This window comes from Phragmites australis, chromosome 5 (genome assembly GCF_958298935.1).
Source record: "Phragmites australis chromosome 5, lpPhrAust1.1, whole genome shotgun sequence".
Classification (NCBI taxonomy): domain Eukaryota; kingdom Viridiplantae; phylum Streptophyta; class Magnoliopsida; order Poales; family Poaceae; genus Phragmites; species Phragmites australis.
The window spans coordinates 602,234-625,902 of NC_084925.1; the positions used below are offsets into that span (position 1 = coordinate 602,234).

Here is a 23,669-nt window from a genome sequence, read left to right on the forward strand (position 1 = left end):
AAAGCGCACACCGAAAAGCAAACAAACATAACAGCTAAGTACAGCATACAAAATAGGGGCAAATAACTCTAAAAAGGCTACTAAATGACAGTACACGTTGCCACGATCTCGGGAGCGCGAAAATCACCTAAATCGGAGCTCGTATGAAAAAGTTATGCTAGTTTTACTTTACATGGGCTTTTCTGAAAGATTACGGGGACTAATTTGTAAAAATAAAGGGCACTAGGGATTTATATGTAAAGTTCAGGGACCTATATGCAATTATCCAAAAGTTTAGGGGCCTAAGAGCATAAAACAGAACTATCCAGGGGTATTTTTGTGAAAACAGAAAAGTCTAGGGGCCTAAATGTAAGTTTACCTATTTTCTGGGAATTAATGAATTATTTTTGTACTGAAAAATCTATTTAATGCGTCAGCAAGCTGAATGGGCTCGGAGGGCTGACATGGCGCCTACGAGTCTGCTGACTAGGCTGATATGAGATCCAACGGCTCAGAGGGGTTGGGGGAACCCGATGACCAACGGCGACAGAGAGACGGCGGCGCCGCCGCGGACATGGCCGGAGCTTCGCCGGCGACACACTAAAACGCGCTACGAACTACCAAATGCTACGGGAAACGGCGCAAACGAATGGGAAGGGAGCGGGGGTTCTCACCGAGGGCTTGTCGACGGCCGGGGAGGTCCTGACGGTGGTCGACGACGGCAAAAGCGGACGGCGGAGGTCGGAGCTCGGTGAACTCGCGACTGCGGCGACGGAGAGTTGAAATCAACGGTCGGGAAAAGTTCCTGGGAAGCACGTGGTGCCGGAGAAGGGGTCAATCAACTGAATGCGGCTCCGGGCAATGCTGATGACGGCGAGGGGGCGGCGGTGCTTACCGGTGTTCGACGAGAGCTCGGTTCCAGCGACGGGGAGGCTTCGGCGAGCGGTGAAACGGAATCCACGGGCTTCGGCGAAACCGGCGGCGCGCTCAGACGCGGAGGGGAAAGCTCGGGCACGGTGGATTTGCTCGGCGAGCTCGGCGACGACGGCTATGGTGCTCGGTCTTTCGGCGAATTGGGGAGGTGGGGCGGCGGCGCGCAGCAGGGGGGTTTTATAGGCGAGGGGGAAGCGCTACCGTTGCGGATACGTGGGCGTGAGGGGCGGGGCGTGCTGGCGAAAGCGGACGGTGTGCGCGCGACGGTTGCGAGAGCGAGCGCAGGCGCGGGCGCGGCGCGGCGTGGAGAAGAAAACGCTGACGGGTGGGGCCCGGCTGTCAGCTAGAGAGCGAGGGTGAAGTCGGGCTGGGCTGCGCTGGGCCGGGACCGAGGTTTGGGCTGGGCTGCTCAACAATTTGAACGGGCGTCACAATTAGAGCAAAAAGGGGCACACGTGCTGCCCATTTTAAATGGGTCTAGGGGTGGAAAGGTTGGCGAATGTATGGGTCAGCAGAAAAGGACCTACTTATAAATTCTTATTTTTTCTAATATATAAAGAGAGGAGGATCAGGTCTATAAGGGGGAGGGGTGAAAAAATTCATCTGTAACTAGTTCATAAACAGTGATAACAAAATACACATGATGTAAGCCTATTATTCTTAGGGAGGTTTGAACCTGTATAATCACTGTGTTCTTAAGTTCATCACAAACACACGCATACCGCAAGTGTCGTTCACGCGGGTATCAACCGGTATATTCCAGAATCATTGTCAGGAATTAACCCTCGATAAGGAGGAACCCTTATACCTAGATAAATAATATATGACTAAACTTTCTACCACTAACTAGCAACCACGTATGTGAAAATCAATAATATTGTGACAGGAGAAAACAATTTTCACGAGAATAAAATAATATTACCTTAAACCGGCACAACTTTCCAGTTTAGCGTGTACATTGATTGAGGTTTCTAAATTAGTGCTAATTAATTTGATGAGCAGAGAAGGAAAGAAGCAGGGATGAAGGAATGGAGACATGAGATTAACCTTGATCATAAATCGTTTGATCATGTAAGATATATGATAGAGATTGTTTAAATATGCATAAAAAGTGCATACCCCTATTGCCTAGTTTAGGTTAAGTGTCCATAGATATACCTCTTGTATGAGCCTATATTATAAACACTTGCATCAAATGAGAAAAAAACAAAAGAAATTGCCAAGAAGAAAGCAAATGTAAGCCAATCACAATGCTCACTAGGATCTTGGGCGGGCCCACATGATCGGTAGACTGTTATCGTCGGCACAACGCAATGCTAACGTGCCCATTCCTTGTTGCATTGTTTTGCAGTTCCGCGCGCGCTACAACTGCAGCACCGGCTACAAGTACGTACTACGTGCAGCCTCACTCCAGTCCCTACTAGCTCACTGACCAGTGTCAAGTGAGCCAGCCGCAGCTCCCACATCTCCGCCACACACGGGATATAGGACGACGCCATGCTGCCGTCCTTCTCTCCTGCGGCCACAGCCTCGGCCACGCCCCCGCCGCGCCCGATACCTGGCAGCTACGGCCTGCCGGTGCTCGGGCCCCTCCGTGACCGCCTCGACTACTTCTGGTTCCAAGGGCCCGAGGAGTTCTTCCGCCGCCGCGCCGCCGCGCACCGCAGCACCGTCTTCCGCGCCAACATCCCGCCCACCTTCCCCTTCTTCCTCGGCGTCGACCCGCGCGTCGTCGCCGTCGTCGACGCCGCCGCCTTCACCGCGCTCTTCGACCCCGCCCTCGTCGACAAGCGTGACATCCTCATCGGGCCCTACAACCCCGGCGTCGGCTTCACCGGCGGCACCCGCGTCGGTGTCTTCCTCGACACCGAGGAGCCCGAGCACGAGCGCATCAAGGCCTTTGCCATGGACCTCCTCCACCGCAGCGCCCGCACCTGGGCCGCCGAGTTCCGCGCCGGCGTCGGCGGCATGCTCGACACTGTCGAGGCCGACCTCGCCAAGGCCAACGGCGACAACCGCTCCGCCAACTTCGTCTCCCCTTTGCAGCAATGCATCTTCAGTTTCCTCTGCAAGGCGCTCGTCGGCGCCGACCCGGCAGCCGACTCGCTCGTGGACAGGTTCGGCTACCTCATCCTCGACATATGGCTGGGCCTGCAGATCGTGCCCACGCAGAAGCTCGGCGTCATCCCGCAGCCGCTGGAGGAGCTGCTCATCCACTCCTTCCCCCTGCCGTCCTTCATCATCAGTCCCGGCTATAACTTGCTCTACCGCTTCATCGAGAAGAACGGAGCCGACGCCATCTCCCTCGCGGAGGAGAAGCACGGCATCACAAAGAAGGACGCCATCAACAACGTCCTCTTCGTGCTGGGCTTCAACGCGTTCGGCGGCTTCTCGGTCTTCCTGCCGTTCCTGATGGGCAAGGTCGGCGAGCCCGAGGACCCCGCCGGGCTGCGGCCGCGGCTGAGGGAGGAGGTGCGTCGGGTGCTGGGCTCCCGCGACAACGGCGAGGTCGGGTTCGCCGCCGTGAGGGAGATGCCGCTGGTGCGGTCAACGGTGTACGAGATGCTCCGGATGCAACCGCCGGTGCCGCTGCAGTTCGGCCGCGCGCGCAAGGACTTCGTGCTCCGGTCGCACGGCGCGGCGTTCTCGGTGGCCAAGGGAGACCTGCTGTGCGGGTACCAGCCGCTGGCGATGCGTGACCCGGAGGTGTTCGACCGGCCCGAGGAGTTCGTGCCGGACAGGTTCCTCGGCGACAAGGGCGAGGCGCTGCTGCGGTACGTGTATTGGTCCAACGGGCCGGAGACCGCGCAGCCGGCAACCGGGAACAAGCAGTGCGCCGCCAAGGAGGCCGTCGTGGACACCGCCTGCATGCTCATCGCCGAGCTGTTCCGGCGGTACGACGACTTCGAAATCGACGGCACGTCGTTCACCAAGCTCGTGAAAGCGGCCGAGCTGAGCGCCTAGGAAGAGGAGCACTAGTTACATTCTCATTCTCATCTGGTAAATAAAAATCCGTATTCGCTGTCCGTAAGCCACCTGAATTTTTGCTCTTCATTCAATTTCTGTGACCATTGGATTTGTCATTTGTGTGGGTATCAATACGTTCGTAAAAAAAACACGTGCGTTTCAACGAGATGCATTTGGCAAATGAGTCTGGAATTACGGGTTTTTTAGGCGTGAATACATATATACATTTAGCATTTAGCAGAAGAAAAAAACCTGCATTGGAGGTGTTGAAGAGAAGGCATGATGCACGAGGGAAGAAAGAACCAAAAAAAAAAAGCAACAGACGAACAGTCGACCATCTAGTGTCGACATGAGAGGAGAGGGATGCATCAGGCATGGACAAGGACTACTGCTCGGCCCCTTTCAGTCGGATCCATCTGTGATCATCCAAGGCTCATCGACATGGCATGTGTGCGACAAATTTCTCTTGGATGTGTCCAGCCCATACTGCTGTTGTGAGAGGCCCGCAGCAGCACTGTGGCTGCAAGAAATATCTCGTGGCAGCATCAAGATGTAAGGTCCAAATTCAATTAGGAGAATGCCCTATCATCTTCGATAACGGAAAAGGCCAAATCTCCTCCCACAGGTAAATGGAGATGAATGAGAGCAGTGATAAGGTACTAGAGTTCTCATCCAGATGCAAGGGATGTAGATGAAAAATGGGCCTACAGAGGTGAGGAGCAAAACCAACATCATGCAAATTTCAGGTGCAGCAAAACTGAGAGCTGAAAGAAGAAACTAACAGTGGCACTAGAAGACTACAATCTGAAAATGACAATGGAAATGGTGTTTAAAAGGATACAATAATAATAAGTGAGGAAAACACCACTTCAAACTTTTGCATGCAAAACATGACTAGGAAAAATGAAAACCAAACCTGCCAGAAATTCAATCTTGAAATGGCTATGAAATTTTATTGTAATTGGCAAGTATGGTTCATACTTTGTTGGCTATTCCACACTCACATGACCAGAAAAAGAATAGACAAAAGGATGATATGCACAACATAACAGGTAGACATCATACACAATTTAAAGAAAGGATATTGAAACAAACATGGGTCAAACCGCATCATCAAAAACTGTACGAATGAAAGTCCCCTTCTTTGCAATCACAACTGTAGCTACACTTTCTAACACACAACACGACAACAATCCGAGCATTTATACTTGTGTACTAGTATTACCAACAAACAAGAATAAATGGTCAAAACTTGAAATGATCAACAGCAAATAATGATCCCACAAGTTGCTTTGATATACAGATGTTCAAGGCAATGTTATCAAATTGGAATACAACCAGAACACGTAAAAAAATGTTGTGCAGAAAATACACCTTCAAGTGCAATCCTTACCATTTGGTACTATGGAGTCAAGTGGCAAATCGAGAATTGAAGATTAATTCGTCAACAGAACAGGAACAAAGAAAACACACCACCCAAATTTATAGCAACAAAAAATGACAGTTCACCAGTCCAGCAAACCGTATAGGCATGTAACTGAACAAAACAGATGCAGATACGCATATTATCTCTTAGCAGTCCCTATGTAGCTAATGGGATCAATACTTCAACCCTCAAAAGAATGAAAAGCACAGAGTAACTCCTTACTTAGCCTCATGCGAAAACTAAATCTTTAAGGATGAGTCTTTGGCAGAGCCACTGAAAAACATTGCAGTACAGTATGTTAGTTATAATGCTAAATTTTGCAACAAAATTCATAACTGGAAGTACATCTTTGTCGATTATTGCATATGTTTTCCTCACTAAGACATGGTACAGAATAAATCAGGGATTCTGCAAAGAGAAAGTAAATGTACCTGCTTCTTGTCTCATAGGATAAAAATCCCACTAGATCAATAGCTCAAGAAGCATTGATGAAAAGAAAGGCGTAATATCTTTCTTCAAGTAAAAAAAAAGATGGATTGTTACTGTGAGATGGCAGAACTCACTACGCACCCATGGCAACCCTTTTGCCCCTCTTGGACGTTGATGGTGCATTCTCCATCAAGATCCTAGACAATATATCTGCTTGCTTTGAGTACCCTTCAGATTTTAAGCTCTCCATCAAAGCATCGCAGCCTTTCTGGTCCACAACACCTCCTTTGTTCTTGATCTTGCAAAGCATGGAGTATGCAGGCAATGTCTTTTCCTCAGTGTACAGGGCCTCCAGAACTCTGTCATAGGTCGAGAAGCTAACATCAAAGTCCCTGTCCAACGCAAAATCAGCCAGCTTCTGGGCCTCCATCACTCTGTCATTCTCACAGAGTCCGACCAGCATCTTATCTAGATCAGGCATACATCCATTTTCCACCATCAGATTGACACGGCCGATCGCCTCCTCCACATGGCCCCTTGCGAAGAGAGCTTCCAAGATCTTATGTGCCATGTCCATGTTCTCTGTAACCCCCTTCTCGATCATGCTTTTCATGACCCTGCTTGCAGACTGAACCCGACCAGCATTGAAGAGGGTCACCATGACAGACTTGAACAGAGCTGGGCTCGGCAGGTGACCCTGCTCCATCATGCTGTCCAATGCTGTCTTTGCATCAGCTGGCTCGTTCTTCTTCAGGAAGCTATCAACGAGCAGTGCATGTGATTCAGGGTCAGTTCGGACACCGCGGCGTGTCATAATGGCGAGAATCTCCCGTGCTGCCTCTGGAACGCCTTCCTTTGCATGTCCACAGATAAGACTATTGAATGCAGCCTTGTCATCCACACCTTTCTTCATCAGCTGCCTGAAGAATGTCTCAGCCTTGCTAGTGCTTCCATTGTTGCACAAATACTCAATCACTGGGTTATAAGCCGATGCTTCCAGCACAGGACTCTTTGGGCTCAGCAGCGTCAGCGTCCCCTTCTCCATAAGCTCATCTAGCACCTCAACAGCACTATCGGGCTTGCCACCTTTACACAGGCCTTCCATCAACACTCCATACTGCCTCGGATCCACCAGAACATGCTTGAACTGCCCGCTCTTCCGGTGCACCTCCAACGCCCCATCCAAGTCCCCAGCTTTGCACAGCGTCTTCACAAGCCTGAAAAACACCGACTTGTCCTTTGGAGTGAGCCGGCGCTCTGCCATGTCATCCACTGCTTTCCGGGCCTCCGCTACCTTCCCCTCATCATCGCAAAGTCCCGGCATCAACGCAGCAAACGTTTTCTCGCTCAACCTCACACCCTTCTCGCCCATCTCCGTGAACAACCCCACTGCCTGCTCCACCTTTCCTGCTGCCACATATCCCTTGATCATGACATTGTATGAGACTGAGTTCCTTTCAATCCCCTCCCCTGTCATTTCGTCAAACACCTTGCGTGCACTCTCCAGGTCACCTGCCCGCACCCAAGCATTGAGCAGGGTGTTATAAGTCATCACATCAGGTGTGACCCCATGACCCTTCATGTCCCTAAACACCATAACGGCGGCCTCCATCTTCTTGCACAGGCCGAATCCCCAGATTAATGTGTTGTAGGTGGACACGTCCGGGGCGACGCCATCCGCGATCATGGCGTTGTAGATCCGCCTGGCCATGGCCTCACGGCCGCGGCAGAGTATGGCCTTGAGGACAGCGTTGTAGGAGAGTGCGGTGCGGGGTATGCCGAGGTCGGGCATCATCCGGAACAGCTTGACGGCCTCCTGGGGGATGCCGGACTTGCCGTAGGCGGCGATGAGGGCGGCGAGGGCGGCCTCGTCGGGCGCGATGGAGAAGGACGGCATGGTGTCGAGGAGGAGGCAGCGCGCGTGGTTGAGCATGCGACGGGAGGCGAGGATCGGGACGAGGAGCGCGAATGTGGCGGGCTCCGGGCGGAACCCCGCGCGTCGGTAGGCGAAGCGGAAGAACTGGAGTGCGAGGTCCGCGCGTCCGGTGGCGCCGGCGCCGGAGATGACGCCGTGGACGAGCGGGGCGCTGAGGGTTGGCGAGAGCAGCCGGACGGAGTTCTCGAGGCGCGTCGTCCACGGGCGGAGACGGATCATGTGCAGGATCGTCTCGTGGATGGGCTCCTCGCGGCTCGGCGGGGCGGGGGCCGGCGCCAGCGTCGCCCCCTCAGTGGGTTCCTCCGGCGTGTCGACGGCGGAGGCGGGGGTCTCGAGGGTGGTGGAAGCGCATAGAGCACGGCGGGCGAGAGGGACAGGCGCGTGGGGATTGCGGGAGAGGAGGGGGAGGCGGAGGTGGCGGCGCGCCATGGCTGTGGAGGTGGGAGGTTTGGGTGCGGCGCGGGGGTGGAGGAGACGACGGAGGGTTTAGGAGTGGAGTGGAGTGGAGCAGTGTGTCATGGATGGGCCGGCGTTCCTGTCTGTTTCAATGGACCCACCAAAAATAGGGCAAATAATTTCAGTATTTACCACTCAATTCGTGTGCCTCTCTGGAATTGCCATCCAATTCGCGTGCCTTTTAGAATATAACACCAGGCACGTGAATTTTTTCAGAATATGACATCCGCGTCAACACCTTTGGCGCGGAGGTGCTCTCTCCACCGGGCCAGACCATTATGCCCCTGTGTACTGTGTAATACCCGCGCCAATGGCATTGGCGCGGACCCTCCCGCGCCAAACTGCTTAGCGCGGAACCTCTATGTGTTCGAGAATGCTGTGAAGAACTTGTTCCTATAGAGAATGTTCCGCGCCAAGCAGTTTGGCGCGGGAGGGTCCGCGCCAACGTCATTGGCGCGGGTATTACACAGTACACAGGGGTATAATGGTCTGACCCGGTAGAGAGAGCACCTCCGCGCCAAAGATGTTGGCGCGGATGTCATATTCTGAAAAAATTCGCGTACCCGGTGTTATATTCTGAAATGCACGCGAATTGGATGGCAATTCCAGAGAGGCACGCGAATTGGGTGGCAAATACTGAAATTTCTCCCAGTCAGTGCTCTTATCGGGGAAGTAAATTTTATGCGATTTTATTCAGAAAGATCATTAGGAGATCTCATCTATATCACCTATTTTATTATTTAATAGCTGAATTAAAGAAGAAGTGACATGTCACCCCGTGACACCACATGTGGTGAACCGCTTCCTGGTGCAGGCACTGTGTACACCGGCTTCTACCTCCATGACATTATCTTCATGGTGATCAGCCGGTTCTAGAGCATGATGGCATGGTGGACAGCCTCGCCCTCTGGACCCGTCTGGACCTTGAGTGCAATCTTGACGACGCTTCTTCTTCTTACACCACCCGAACAAGGCTTCAATGTGTAGATAGATATCAATAACGTTTCTTCTTCTTCAACTAATCAGGTTCGCCTGTAATGTACATTCATGCATGCAGACATCAAGAGTAGTGAAGAAGAAGAAGAACAAGAAGCAGGTCCAGCTTCCCTCCCCTCTCCTCTCCTCGCGCTTATTGCTAATGGCACCACTGATCAGAACCGCTACTCCCATCTAACACTCTCTAATTAAATTAATATAAAGCCTCTAATAAATAAATACATTCATTCATCTGAACATTGCCGGCTGCGTGAACGTCTCCAGCCGGGGCTCCGTCAGGTCCACCGCCTCCTCCTCGTCCGCCGCCCTCCGCCGCCAGCTGCTCCGACCGTGGGGGCTCATCAGTAGCATCCCGTTCACCAGCTCGCCCGACACTACCGCGCAGCCGCCCTTGTTAATAACATTCCCCCTGTCGCCGGGCCAGGACGCTCGGCCCGGCGGTGCTTGCCACTGGACGGACGACGAGTATTCCTGTTGCCTCTCGATGTCGTCGGCCTCGGGCTCACATCTCCCGACGTGAGGCGACGTCTGCAGAATCAAGCGTAATATATGTTTCAGGTCCCGTGCATGGATGGATCTTCGTTCGTGTATGAGCAGAGTAGAGTACTGACCGCGAGGTTGAAGGCGGCGGCCATGGGGATGGGGAGGTTCCGGCGCTTGGCGCCGTGGAGGGGGGCGATGGTGGAGAGGATGTGGACCGCTTCGGTCATGGTGGGCCTGGCCTCGGGGTCCCACTGCAGGCACTCCCTCGCCAGGTGCGCCATTATCTGGATCTCCTCAGCCGGGAACCTGCCCTGCAGCGCCGGGTCCGGCAGCTCCGTCACCACCAGCCTGCTGTCCCGCAGCCGCGACGTCGCCTGCGTCATGCCATTGCCATCTTTATCATTTCATTCTCATGTAAACTTGCAAGACTTGTGCTTCTTGTGGTTGGCCACGTACCCAGATGACGAGGCTCTCGTCGGCCCCGGTGGAGGGCGACTTGTGGATGGGCGGCCGGCCGGTGATGAGCTCCAGGACGACGACGCCGAAGCTGAACACGTCTGACTTGAGCGAGGCCTTGCCCACGATGGCGTACTCCGGCGCAAAGTACCCGAACGTGCCCAGCATCCGCGCCGGGGAGCTCGAGCAGCTCGTCACGCCGTCGTTCATCAGGCACTTGGCCATGCCTAGATCAGTGATCTGCACTCAAACAAATTAAAACTCAGCACTAGTTTTAGTGCTTCGAGTTTGCAGCATCCAGGAACAAGTAATGAGGTCACTGAATCGCTGCTAACCTTGGCTCTGAACTTGTCGTCCAGCAGGATGTTGGTGGACTTGATGTCGCGGTGGAGGATGCGCGGCGCGGCCGCCTCGTGCAGGTACTCCAGCCCCCTCGCAACGCCGAGCGCGACACCCACCCTGGTCTGCCAGTCCATCGGCTTCCTCCCTTGCTTCAGGTCCAGGCAGTCCCTCAGGTTGCCATTGGACATGCACTCGAACACCAGCAGCCTCTCCAGCTGCCGGCCCTGGCTCTCCGAGCAGTATCCCAGCAATGGCACCACGTGGCAGTGGTTCAGCCTCGACAGCAGCTCGATCTGTGACCATTGTGAATTAGTAGGAGAAATGGAGAAAGAAGATGAAATGGGATTGCTGTTTTTTGGCAGGGATTAAAAATTCGCAAAATTTCGGACGGAAACGAAATATATAATTCCGGAATTTTCTTTCAATGATACGTAAGACCAGTGCGAATGAAAAAATTGTAAATGGTTTTTGGTGGTTACAATACAAACATACCTCGGATAGGAACTCATAGTCTTCATCTGCACCTCCCAGGGGCCTAAGCTTCTTCACGGCAACAATTTTGCCATCGCTAAGCTGGCCTCGGTACACCTTGCTTGATCCGCCGACTCCGATAAGATGCTCGTCTGAGAATTTCCCTGTCGCTTGCTCCAACTCTGCATACGAAAATCGGACGATAACACCGGGGAACGTGCCGCCTTCACCCCCACAAATGAGAGGGCAGCTACATAGAAACTCTGCAGCAGGAAGTAGAAACAAGAGTCAGGGTGTGGTTCGTGCACTACCGCGATAAACACAGGGTGTGAGTTTTGAAGGAATTCAGTCAAGTGCAGCGTCCAAATTCCAGACAGGGAATAATCGTCAAAAAAGAAATTCCAGACAGGGAAAAAACATATAATTAAGCTTGCCTTTTAGAACACCGAGCCTCGGTTTCGGTTTCGGTTGGGGCCAAGGAGACGATCGATGGCTGACAAGATTTGATCTGCTGCTCCAGCTAGTGTACTTATCGAAGGAGTGTATCTGGGAACGTGGACAGAGAACATCCTTGCGGCGAAAGTAGTATACAGTGGTGACAAGGAAAAAAGTAGTGGTGAGAATCACACACACTAGGAGTGTCACTATGACTGCTTTGTTGGAGACATGCTTTTTTCCCTCCACAGAACTTCCTGAAGATATTAAGCAGACATCATTCAGTGACCCCAATTTCACTTGAACATCCAGTCCATAATAGGGTTTATATATCTGAATCAGTAAACAAGAAAACATCGCATACCAGATGTGCAGTTACAGGAAGTGAAGCAACTCGTATCACCCAACACAGCGTCTTCTTCTTTCCGAAGGGCCTTATCGGAGGTGCATGTGCAGTTCCATGACCCCGTGCCACCGTTTTCATCTGCCGATATTCCCAATTCAGGTACCATTGTGGTGTAATGGTATGTTGAAATTTTGAGAATCTATATGCTCGATTACCCTTACCCTGTTGGCAATGGCAGGACGACGAGCAATTGGACAACAGACTGCTGTTAGAGTTTGTTTCACCTAGTGGTTGAGCTATGCATACACATGTCCAGTTTGTCGTTTCAGTTTCTCCTGAGGTTCCATCTGTCCAACAAGTGTATCAGATAGTCTCCTTTCATCTCCTTTTATCAGCCATTCCCATATTCAGTTCATTTTGCAAGCATTGTGCTCAACAGCTGTGAAAATACAAGTACATTCATGAGAATGTAGAGCTTACCACATGATGCTGCCTGGATCAGAAGAACACAGCTGAGGGAGGCCAGGAGAAGTTTCATGTGGAGATCCATCAGCTGGTGCACTTGTAGAGAATGGGGAAAACATCAAATAAGTTCCATCCAGTGCAAGCTCTGAAAAATAATGATGCGAAAAATAAGTATTGACATGTTTTGAAACATTGCTTGTTGACCAAAACGGAATGGAAAACATCATCTACAGACATGCAGAGCACCACGAACAAGTCCCATCGCATTTTGATATTGTAAAACAGTACACTGTTGACTGACTATATCAATTTATGCCATTACATGTCCAGGAGAATAGATAAAACAGAAAACAGTAAGTACAAAATTGGAATAACGTGGAAGCTTTATTTGCGATAAAGTAATACATTACCACAACTCCACAAGTATGTGCAACTCATCGTTAACAAAATAGCAAGTCCTATTAGATGCCCAATCATGATTAACAAGTGACAACTGCAAGGCAAATGGAGGCAGAACTTTTGCTTTGAATCGACTATATTAATGCTAATCAAATCCAACATGATCTCTTTGAAAGGTCACAGACAGATGATATTAACACCAAAAACAGCTGAAAGTATAAGAAAAGACCTAATTGAATTTCCTCGGACAGTACCCTGATCTGAAAGAACAACCAAAGAGGCAGCAAAGATGAAAGGTGGGGAGAGATGGAGTTCTGAGTCCTGATCGACAAAGAGGGCAGCTTATATGCAATAAAAGAAATTCTAATAGTGGCAGAAGCTAACAGCAATAGTTTCACAAATGTACGACTGCTTTTGAAAAAAAAAAAAAAATAGCGCACTCAGGGCAGCACCTTGCAAGATAGGAGACATCTCAACCTACAGCACTACACACTAGGAAAGAAGAAGATGTAGGCCTAAAACGAGATTGCCTGTACTTAGGTGCGGTGTTCTAATAGGGGAATTAAACACTGAATTAAAGCTAAATCTGGCCTGTGATGTCGGATGTGACAGATGCCAAATCTAGAGGTGATCAGAGATCTCAGGCTGGATCAGATTTCTGAAAGCACCCGGTGCGAGAAGATGGTTGGGTGTTCACACTAAGTTATGAATGGTGCGCACAGATTATGCCCGAGGTTCAAGTTATCTTATGTTTTCCAACACGATGTTTTAGAGCATTATCCAAAAATGCAAAATTTGAACATGCCATCTTACCAAATGCCCAAGGGAATCAATCAAAACAATACAGATCTTGAAAATCCGATTGGCTTGATAGTAACCTACAACTACAACTCTGCAACCAATAACGAGTGGGACTAATAATCATAATCATCATATATAATATCAACTTCAGCGACTGGATTTTGTCGGCCAAGGACAACACAAGGATTTCTTGCATCGATCAATTGCTCATTTCAAAGTCTGCTTAATCTGATGCTTACATCCCAACACTACTACACGCCAATGGATGTGCCCTCTGCAACTACCACCGCAGCTTAGTGCTTAAAATTTAGTGCTTAAAATATGCCATTGTCTTGGAAGTGCCTTGATCTTTGTTTGTAGTTTTAAATTCTTTTGGTGGCGTGATCCATCGAAAGGATCATTGAATGGCTAAATTAGTTACAAGATACACATCAATGGCATTGTATCTTAGACACATAATAATAAGATTTCCCATGTATCAAATACTTAAAAAAATATTTTCTTGGGTTAGTAAATTGACCAACTAGTTGGCCCTCCATAATCTCTATGCCCAAAATTGTTTCCCTCTTTTCAGAAAGCAATGCTACATCCGAATGTAGACCTGCAAACATCTTCAAGCAGTATGAAGACCTGATCTTCAGATCCAACAAAATTTAAAGTTATTTTTTTCTCACCATCGACATGGCAAACAATATAACAAAAATAACAGTTTATTTATTTGGCCGTGACGGTTAAGCACGGTAGGTGAATATCAGCAGTGCAGAAAAAAAATATGATAAAGTAACAATGGCATTGCTGGTATGTGCCACTACCTGACATTTTTTTCTCAAACTAGGGGAAAACCGTTCAGTTTTTCATTGCAAAAAGGAAATTTACTACCTGACATGTACATGTAACATCAGAATTTGTGTAATCTTCAAATCAACAACAGAACTGAAGATCAGCTACGGCATGTATATTCAACTTGATAGAACTGGACCCATGGCAGCATGAAGTTTTTTCCTTTTCTTTTGGGAATGAAATAGCAGCATGAAGTGTGGCTGGCATGGTTAACGCCTTGCCCATTGCCACCAAAATTTGGTAAATTGAAGGAAAAAAGAGAGAACGTCTTGTTTCCCTTTCTCTGAGTAGTGCTATCAGTGACATGACAGGTAGACTGCTGAAAACTCATCCATGGCTGAAGCTGAAGTGTATCGATGACAGAGAATTCCCCAATCTAGACCATTGTATTCATTCTAATCTGCATTGGACAGGGAACCATGTGGAAGAAAATGCAGAGCCACTTGTGAGTATGCGACCACATTGGAGACCTCAGTTGTCCAGTCCTCGTTTCCATTAAAGAAATGGCCATGGTTTAGGTCCCGGTGAAAGAATCATTCTCTAGGTCAAAAAAAGCTACTGTGCCACTTCTCCTCGAAGAAAGTAAACTAGTGGACGTTGCAGAGGTCGAATGATTCTGCAGCAAGGAAGAGGCCAAGGCAGATGGCATCATTCTGTCAGAGAGAAACAAAACGCCGAAAAGGAGAGGGAAGAAAAGGCATCTCCTGGTACCCTCCTTCCCACGCAAAGTTAGGTAGTATTTGATTTGTGGAACAGTAAAAAACTGAGGGAAGTAGGAGTATATATCTAATTAGGTGGCGTGATCATGTTTATACAGAGGATGCCAGGTAGGCGACAGTATCATGATTACAACAGCTTTCAATTAGTTTGTTGTCAATCTAAACAAACTACTGATTTATATATATCTTTATCTATACACGAATCTATCTATTTCAACAATCTCCCTCAATCTTAACTTTTAACTTCAAGGTTGAGATTGTATCACAATGATATGAACGTCCTGTATGGCAAAGGCTTTGTGAAGATATCAACAACTTGATCTTGTGACGATATGAATCTGACATCAAGCATCTTCCGAGCAACTATTTCCCGTACAAAATGGAAATCTACTTCTATGTGTTTTGTGTGAGCATGTAACACTGGATTGACAGTCAAATATGTCGCTCCAAGATTGTCACACCATAGCCGAGGAGGATGTCGCTGAAAGATACCACGTTCTTGTAACAAAGATTGCAACCAAACTACCTCAGCAGTGGCATGTCCAAGTGCTTTGTATTCTGACTCGGTGCTTGATTTGGACACTGTAGATTGTTTTCTAGAGCTCCAAGAGACGAAGTTGGAACAGAAAAAAATTGCATATCCTCCCGTGGACCTCTGGTCATCAAGTGAACCAGCCCAATCTGTGCTGGAAAAGGCACCGAAGGTTTCAGAGTTCGACTTACTGAACTTTAGCCCGACAGTCATGGTAAGCTTAAGATAACGGAGAATCCATTTTACTGCCATCCAGTGAACATTAGTAGGCGATTGCATAAACTGACACACCTTGTTTACTGCAAATGATATGTTAGGATGAGTGATCGTCAAATATTGAAGGCCTCCCACAATACTTTGGTATTTTGTTGCCTCTTCAGAATACAGACACTCTCCTTCTCTTGAGAGTTTTTTAGAACTAGTCACTGGAGTTGTAGCCGGCTTACAATTCAGCATATTTGCTCTCTGCAGCAATTCTATAATATATTTCCTTTGCAACAATACTTCTTCTTCTTTCTTCTGCATTACCTCAATGCAAGAAAATAGTGCAGATTTTTTAGATCTTTTGCTGTAAACTCATCACGAAGTTGCTTGATCAGAGCAGCAGTAGCTTGAATTGAGTAACTGGCCACAATAATGTCATCAATATAGACTAGAACATAAACTGTAATACTTGAATTTTTGTAAATAAACAAGGATGTGTCTGCCTTTGATGCCAAGAATCCCAGCTGCTGTACTTTTGTACTCAGTGTTGAATACCAAGCTCTTGGCTTGTTTTAGTCCATATAGAGCCTTGTTCAGTTTGCATAGATACTGTGGATGCTGGACATTTTCATATGTTGGAGGCTGTCTCATGGAGGTTGTCTCCTCAAGAGTTCCATGCAAGAATGCATTCGGGATATCAAGCTGCTTAAGCTCCCATCCTCTCATCACAGCCAATGACAGCACAAGTCAGAATTGTAGTGGGTTTTATGACTGGACTGAAGGTATCTGCATAATCATACCCATACCTCATGCGATGTGTTGAGAAGGAATACTTGGCTCAACATGCTCTCTGATAGGGAAGAGAGAAGTGCACCGTGAATGGCCTGGTCCTGCTGCATCCAGGTGGTATACTCTGGGTTGGGTTTTTGTGTCACGTCGCCGCTCGTTGTTTTTGAGACGAACCTCGATGTTGCGCTGATCGTTCCATCGACGATGCCAAGAAGCTGATTGCTTCTGAGGTAAGGCATGAACTGGGCTCTTCATAGCAGGTAGTTCTCTCCGGTCTTGGTAAGATCGACACTGGACTCAGTTGACATGGTGGCGGATTGGTGATTGGATCGAATGGCCCTGATACCATAAAGAAACTCACAGATGGAGGGTAGGAGCACACAACCAATTGGGGGGGGTATGATCATGTTTATATAGAGGACGTCGGATAGGCGACAATATCACGATTACAACGACTTTCAGTTAGTTTGTTGTCAATCTAAACAAACTACTGATTTACATACATGTTTATCTATACACGAATCTATCTATTTTAACAGACGGGATGGGACGGAGCGGATCCATACTGTTTTTAAGCTATTTAGATGAAGAACAGTGAGATGAAATGATTCAGAATCAAGGAATATCTTCAAAGATTCGGAACAGCGTCGTTCCAAAAAAATAGTGGAACACAGCCCACTTCGAATGTGACACTAACGATAGGTCTAAGGTACTAAAATAGACTCGTTCTATCCCACCAAACAGACAATCATCTATATATAAATGAAATCATCGTATCATCAAATATATGAATATAAACATCTCATCCAAAACCTCGCTCTCCAGCCAAACACTACCTTAATGACTCTGTCCGTCCGCTCATTTCTAAATCTGTGGACAAGATAGAATCTAGAAGCATGGAATAATCCAACAGCAAACACTATTATCCTCTTGGGAAATCGAAGAAATATTGATGATGAGGCAGACATGAGTGATGGCTAGTGGAGCGGGTTCTACGGCTCACCAACCAGATGAGAGGTGATAGCTACTGGAAGAGCGTGGATTGCAGATTTGCTGTTGCAGGCAGCGTGTCCGAAGTACAATTGTATTGTTCACAAAACAAACACTAGCACAGGCACTTGAGCAGAACTCCAAACCCCACGCCTGATCTAGTAAGAAATACGCCACTAGTAGTAGAGGGTGACTGACTCTGTTTGAGGAGGCGATGTTTCAGCATAGACAATTCGCGAGGTTCAGTGGCCCCAAAATGGGGAAGAAGCAAAAGAAACCACTACTAGTAGAGGGCGAGAGACAGGCGAGTGGAGAAGAAGGTACCTCTTGATCCATCCACTTGTTCTTCTTCTTTCATGTCATCTACTAGTAGATTGGAGAAGAAGAAGGTATCTCCATGGTGGATTCATCTCCTTGGCTCTGTCTATTTGCGTCGTCGTGTGTGGAGAGGGAGACGGATTGCTTTGGAGGAGCGTCTGTCTTGTTTTTGTTTCGTTCGTTGGGAGGAGAGAGAGCAGTGCTTTGAATGCACTGTAGAATCGATGATAATAATAATAATAGCGAGGGAGGGGCGAAGGAGGTGACCATCATCATGATAGATAGATATTACAGTAGGAGAGACAAAAAGTCAGGCCCCTCCTTCTATTTTGTCCGCACTAACGCACGACTAACTCCAGATCAATCCATCCAGCATCCGCATCGCATGTGTGTACTCGTCGGTGCGGCACCGGCACAAATTTTAACACCGCACCGCACTACACTACATCACACCACACCACATTCAAGTGATGAAGTGATGGATGGATGGATGGATGAACCAATACAAGACTGGTGCAGCAACAACATCAAGTTTTTTTAATATAATAATTTTGTACGGAAATTTTAAAATTAATATAAAAATATCAAAATTTAAAAAATAATACCTATCCGTCGCCTGATTCCAGAAAAACGAGTTTTCATGTCATCAGCATGTTCACTACCTTATCATATAAAATCTGGGTTTTCGCGGTCTCGATATTCAAAAACCCTTATAGAATCCCTACGTGGGTGCATTAAGGTGGTTTTTGCGGCTTTGACATACAAAAAATACTCACATGTTAGAGTTGTCATAGTCTGGATGCTCGAAAATCAGAGGTTTTTGCTTCCTGGGGGCGCGAAAACTCTTCGCCCTTATACGTGCGGCGCGTGGCCACTCTCCTCTCACAGCCATTTGTGTTCGCCCAAGCGGATCGAGAGAGAAAAGACCGAGAAAGGAGGGGAGAAAGGAGTAAGAAGAAAGGAGAGGAAAGAGATGGAGTGAGAGGGGCCAGAGGAAGCAGGAGAGGAGAAGGAAGGAGAAACATCTTTGTTGGAAGGTATTTTTTTTATGTTTTCTTGTTCATATAAATAATGTAAAGTAGTTAAGAAAATTTAGATGTAATTTTAGTATAGATTAGAAAATTTAGTTTAGTTGTAGAAATTATAGTGAGATGTAAAAATAGAGTTAGGAAATAGTTTAGAAAATGTAGTTTTATTGTAGAAATTGTAGCATCGGTGTGAAATAATTAATATTAGGTTATAATTATTAGATGGATGTAATATTTACTATATGATAAATGAGTTGGGAAATAAAATATAGATTTTGTAATGTTATTATAGGTGTATAATTTAATTTGAGGTATTTGATAGCTGTAGATGTCCATAGAAATAATAAAAATTAAGTTGTAATTATTATATGTATGTAATATTTACTTTAGGATATATGACTCAGGAAGTTAATTATAGAAGTAGCAATGATATTATAGATGTGCAATTGAATTAGAGGTATTTATTGGATGTTATATATATGTCGCGTCCCAAAATACTAATTACGTAATTAAGCATGTATGATCATCGTCGCATGTAATCTCATGTAATTATACGTAATTGTTTATCGAATTGAGTCGAAATGTGTTTTAAATATTTTAGAGATGGTTTAGCACACTTTACAGAAACCCCAAATACTTAGAAAAATGTGAAGATTGAAGATAAGGGGATACTTAGAAAATTTTAGCAGAAATAGCCCTCACGGTTTGACTGGGCTTACCCACTGTTTGACCGCCAGGTGTGTAGCCATGTGGGCTTGCCATGTGGACTTGTCACGTGGACTTGCCACGTGGACTTACCGTGGTCTGATCAGGAGCATTGGCGGTTTGACCGCCAGAGTACATAGGCTCGACTTAAGTGAATCGATCACTCTCTCTTGCTCTCTCATACTCACTCTCTTACTCTCTTTCCAACTCCACCTTAGAGAGAGAAGGAGAACACCACCTCAACGTCCACGACAACTGGAGATCGACGGTGGGAACCTCCCCAAGCTTCCGAAGGACTTCCCCAATGTAACACCCTGAGTTTTAGCATTTTAGCAAATAGCAAAATTCGCTTCAAATTAAAACTTTTTCTAATTATTAAACTAGTATAAAATTGAGGAAATATATATTTGAATATGTATATACTTGTATGTGTGCATTCAAATATATTACTTTGGCTAAGTATTCCAAGGATCACTAAATTAATTTCTAAATTAATCGTTGCAATAAATTGAGCATATGCATTTTTAGTTTAGCGATTCTTATGGTTCTTTGTGTGGCAATTCGAATTTGAAGTTATCTCAAATTCGAATCCATTTTAGCTCCTTTCGGTAATTCTTCCTAATCCAAAATATCTCAAATTCCGACTCATTCAAATCATCATCGATTTCGTATTCAAATGCAGTTCGAATCATTCGAGTTATATTCGAATACTTTCCAGTTCAATCACATCGCCAATTCAATCTAGTTCATTTCCATACGATTCAATTTCTAAATTCGAGTTCGAATCTCTTAATTCAAATTCTCTTTCTAAGGTCATTTCGATTTCTAATTCAAATCCAATTTCAATCCAATCCAATTCAATTCAAGCTATTCAAATTGAATTGCTATAAATCCATTTCCAATTCAAATCTAGATTGAATTTCCAATCCAATTCAATTCAAGTCATTTCAATTTCTAATTCAAACTCATTTGAATTATGCCAATTCGATTCGATTTAACCTATTCAAATTGAATCATTGCAAACTCAAATACATCAACTGATTTATTACACACATCTCACTCTCTCTATTCTCTCTCATGCCCACACCCTGCTCTCCCTCTCTCTGGTCATTGGCCAAAAGCACTGACGCTAGTCTTTCCCTCTCTCTCATAACTAGCCCAAAAGTCCTCTCACCGCCACCTTCTTCCTCTTGCGTTCACACCATGCCCATGCCTCCCTCTGATCTTTCACCCGAGCAAGCCAAAGTTGTTTTGCTCTTCTCCTCTGTTCCTTCACCTGCAAGGCTCCCAACTCCACACCATAACAACATCATCACCTTCTCCCCTTGCTCCTCTCTCTCACACAAGCATTCACATCACAGCGCGCCCCTGCAAGCAGCACAACCGCGCTCGCACGTCCTCCTGCATCGTTGGTGGTGGCCTTTCGCTGCAGGTCATGCCCGCGCCGCTATTTCGCCGCTCGACCACGCACAACCACCACTGAGCGTGCCGCTGTGCCGCACTCTACTCCGCTGAGCCACCGTGGGCCGCCTTGAGCACAGTTGGCCAGTGTCGCCGACGCCATGCCAGCCACTCGGTCGCGCTCCAGCGCATCACCGTTGCCGCCGCGTTATCCCGCCGCGAAGTCACCACAGCAGCTCTGCCGTTGCCGAGCCTCCACCGCCCCGCTTCCCGTTGCCGTGAGCTTCGACCATCTTCGCCGCAGAGCCAAACTTTGCCACGGTGCCAGCCGTCGCTCAGCCGCACCGCGCCATGCGCCGACCTGTGCACACTGCTGCCCTGCCACGCTTGGTCGTCACCGCCCACGCCGCCCGTCCACAGTGAGCACCACTGTCACCCACCTTTGCTCCCTTCCTCCTCTTCTCGATAGCCGTCCCGACCGCCGTCGCGCTGCTCGGTCGGCCCAGCTACTGCACAGCCCGCGCAGCAGCTCGGTCGTGCATTGGCTATAGTATATAGCTTAATTTCTGTGGAAATTAAACAACACTAGGTAATTAAGATTAATTACTAAATGACCATGTTTATTGATATAGATTAAAATATTTAATCTAACACTTAAGCACTTATAATTTTAATCACCTAGAGTTGTACTTACGTATATATGTATACATGCTCACATACATATCGACGTAAGTATCGCACATACGTTTATGTCGGTACACATGCACTCACCTACACGTAGAATCCCTATCTGTCGTCTTTCGGCAGTTAATCTAATAAATGCTCACCCAGTTGATCGTGCTAGTTTAGGCTTCTCTTATGTTGATAAAACAACTAAGTTAACAGCTTAACCTAGCTTCACTAGATTATCCTATTATTCTCTGTGTATTAGCTTTGTATTGATTAGAGTTGCATCCTCGAGAGATGGAGGACATAGACGTTCCAGCGTCAGCACATAGGAGAAAGCATGCCAGATGTAGGGCCTAGGGTAGGGGTGCGGGGAGGGGTTAGGAGTAGATTGTGTTGCTTTTATGTTTAATAAAAGTAATTTATTTAACTTTCCATTTCATTAGTTCGGATTGTACTTTGACATGTTTATGTTATTTCTATTGTGTGGTTGTCATATCATGTAGGATGTTTATTTCGTACTATGTTATCATCCATATTTTTATTACTTGTGTTCTCGTAGCATCACAAAGCGTAGCATCATGCAATCTTAGCGCTTTCGAACTTATCTGCGTGCAACTTTCCACATCAAAACTATTCGCAATATAAACCCTACCACTAGTAATGGATGGTGGCACCATTGAAGTCCTTCAGCGAGGTCAAATGCAAAGTGATAAATCGACCTGAAGAATCAACTCTCTAAGTAAACCTAGCCTTGTTGGGGTAACATAGGTTCTTTCTTTACATTGGTTTGCAAATTAGATGCAAGCAGATGTATACTAAACTTTCTGTAAATATCATTTATCATTGAATAAAAATGCATCGCCGTCGAAGGCAACTTATCAGCATTGCTATAAAAAAGCAACATGTCTAGAAAACGTGTAATGTCCGAAGACATTGAAGGTGCTTCCGAGTTGAAGAGACTGCCCACTCACATGACCCACATACCAGACCCAGGAGGAGGTCTCGGATCCCATGATCGCTACGACACCACACACTGCCACCTTTTGTGAGCGATGTGACCGCATGCTGCCACCTTTTATGAGATGTGATCGCACGCTGCCAACTACTCTGCGTCCACTGACCCCTCGCTGCAGGAGGATTCCATGCCTCATTGCAGAGGCAACAATAACTTATTGCTGAACTTTTGCATAATGAAATGACCACACCAAACATCAATGCCACAATATTTTTAGCTTTCACGAGGAATCCTATGCTCTAGTCCATAGCTCAGTCCATGCACTCAGTCCATGTACTAGCCCCCAGCCACCATAAATACCCTACCCTCATCCATGGATACACCACTCCTTCCTCAGCTCCCTTGTCTAAAATGTCTTCCTCAGCTCCATCAAACCCACCCAAGAAACATTAGAGGATTTTCATCCTCCAAAAGATCAAACTATCGATGTGCTTCTATGGTGACCCTTGTAGGTTTCATAAGTTACAAGACATCTCTTATACCTATGGTATACGCTTCTTCATGTGTGTCAACTTCCAGTACAACAAACCTCAACATGGACCGCATGAGTACCCACCGGTATAGCAACATAGATCACTCATGTGACACTTTCTATACGATTCCATGCACTATCTTACTAATCACCACTCTTGTTTTATTTGTTCAGTCTTCTCCACATATCTATGACTTTATATAATCGCTAGATATGGAGCAAAATAAGCACCAAAAGCAGTGGGTGGACATGAAGATGCGGTGGAGGAGGGAAACTTACGAACACCGTGAGTACGAGCGACATCAGGAGGAACTACGGATGAAGCGACAGGAGGAGGAACGCATCAGGAACGTCACGAAGGAACGCGCCACAACTGAAGCAAGTGAAGCAGAAAGAGAAAGAAAGTGGGAGAGAGCCCGTCGCGCTAAGGCAGAGGGCCTCGATACCTGAGAAAGGGCAAATATTATAGGTGCACTCAATAGAGAGCATCTATTGTAAAACAACATATTTTCTTTTCCTAAGACATATTAGGTTTAGCAGCGACACGCTATTAAGTTAATCTTTAGATGTACCGTACGGGCCAACGTTTGTCGTCGTTAGCTCTTTATGGTTCATCAATGATATCACATGCAATGTTTATCAGCGTATATAATCTCCATACCAAGTA

General features: G+C 47.0%; 3 protein-coding genes across 10 annotated transcripts; 1 reads left to right on the forward strand and 2 right to left on the reverse strand.

Moving 5' to 3' along the window:
• Positions 1-2,245: 2,245 nt before the first annotated feature.
• LOC133918200 (probable inactive linolenate hydroperoxide lyase) lies at positions 2,246-3,983 on the forward strand. Its single transcript, XM_062361945.1, has one exon. The coding sequence runs from the start codon at positions 2,410-2,412 to the stop codon at positions 3,874-3,876; it is 1,467 nt and encodes a 488-aa protein (XP_062217929.1). The 5' UTR covers positions 2,246-2,409; the 3' UTR covers positions 3,877-3,983.
• A 1,654-nt stretch (positions 3,984-5,637) lies between these two features.
• LOC133918199 (large ribosomal subunit protein mL102 (rPPR5)-like) lies at positions 5,638-8,192 on the reverse strand. The gene has a single exon (XM_062361944.1). It carries the CDS (start codon positions 8,097-8,099, stop codon positions 5,868-5,870), a length of 2,232 nt encoding a protein of 743 aa, XP_062217928.1. The 5' UTR covers positions 8,100-8,192; the 3' UTR covers positions 5,638-5,867.
• A 919-nt stretch (positions 8,193-9,111) lies between these two features.
• On the reverse strand, positions 9,112-17,993 carry LOC133918201 (receptor-like serine/threonine-protein kinase NCRK). Of its 8 annotated transcripts, XM_062361952.1 has the most exons (11): positions 17,719-17,991; positions 14,200-14,776; positions 12,136-12,265; positions 11,877-12,002; positions 11,674-11,793; positions 11,309-11,566; positions 10,896-11,137; positions 10,397-10,696; positions 10,062-10,301; positions 9,734-9,979; positions 9,112-9,650 (listed from the first exon to the last, which is right to left on the reverse strand). In XM_062361952.1, the coding sequence occupies exons 3-11, from the start codon at positions 12,203-12,205 to the stop codon at positions 9,351-9,353; spliced, it is 1,902 nt and encodes a 633-aa protein (XP_062217936.1). In that variant the 5' UTR covers positions 12,206-12,265; positions 14,200-14,776; positions 17,719-17,991; the 3' UTR covers positions 9,112-9,350. The 8 variants fall into 8 exon arrangements, with proteins under 8 accessions (XP_062217936.1, XP_062217931.1, XP_062217933.1 ...); XM_062361947.1 differs by lacking the exon at positions 14,200-14,776 and having other exon boundaries at positions 12,136-12,208; positions 17,719-17,993; XM_062361949.1 differs by lacking the exon at positions 14,200-14,776.
• Positions 17,994-23,669: the final 5,676 nt, after the last annotated feature.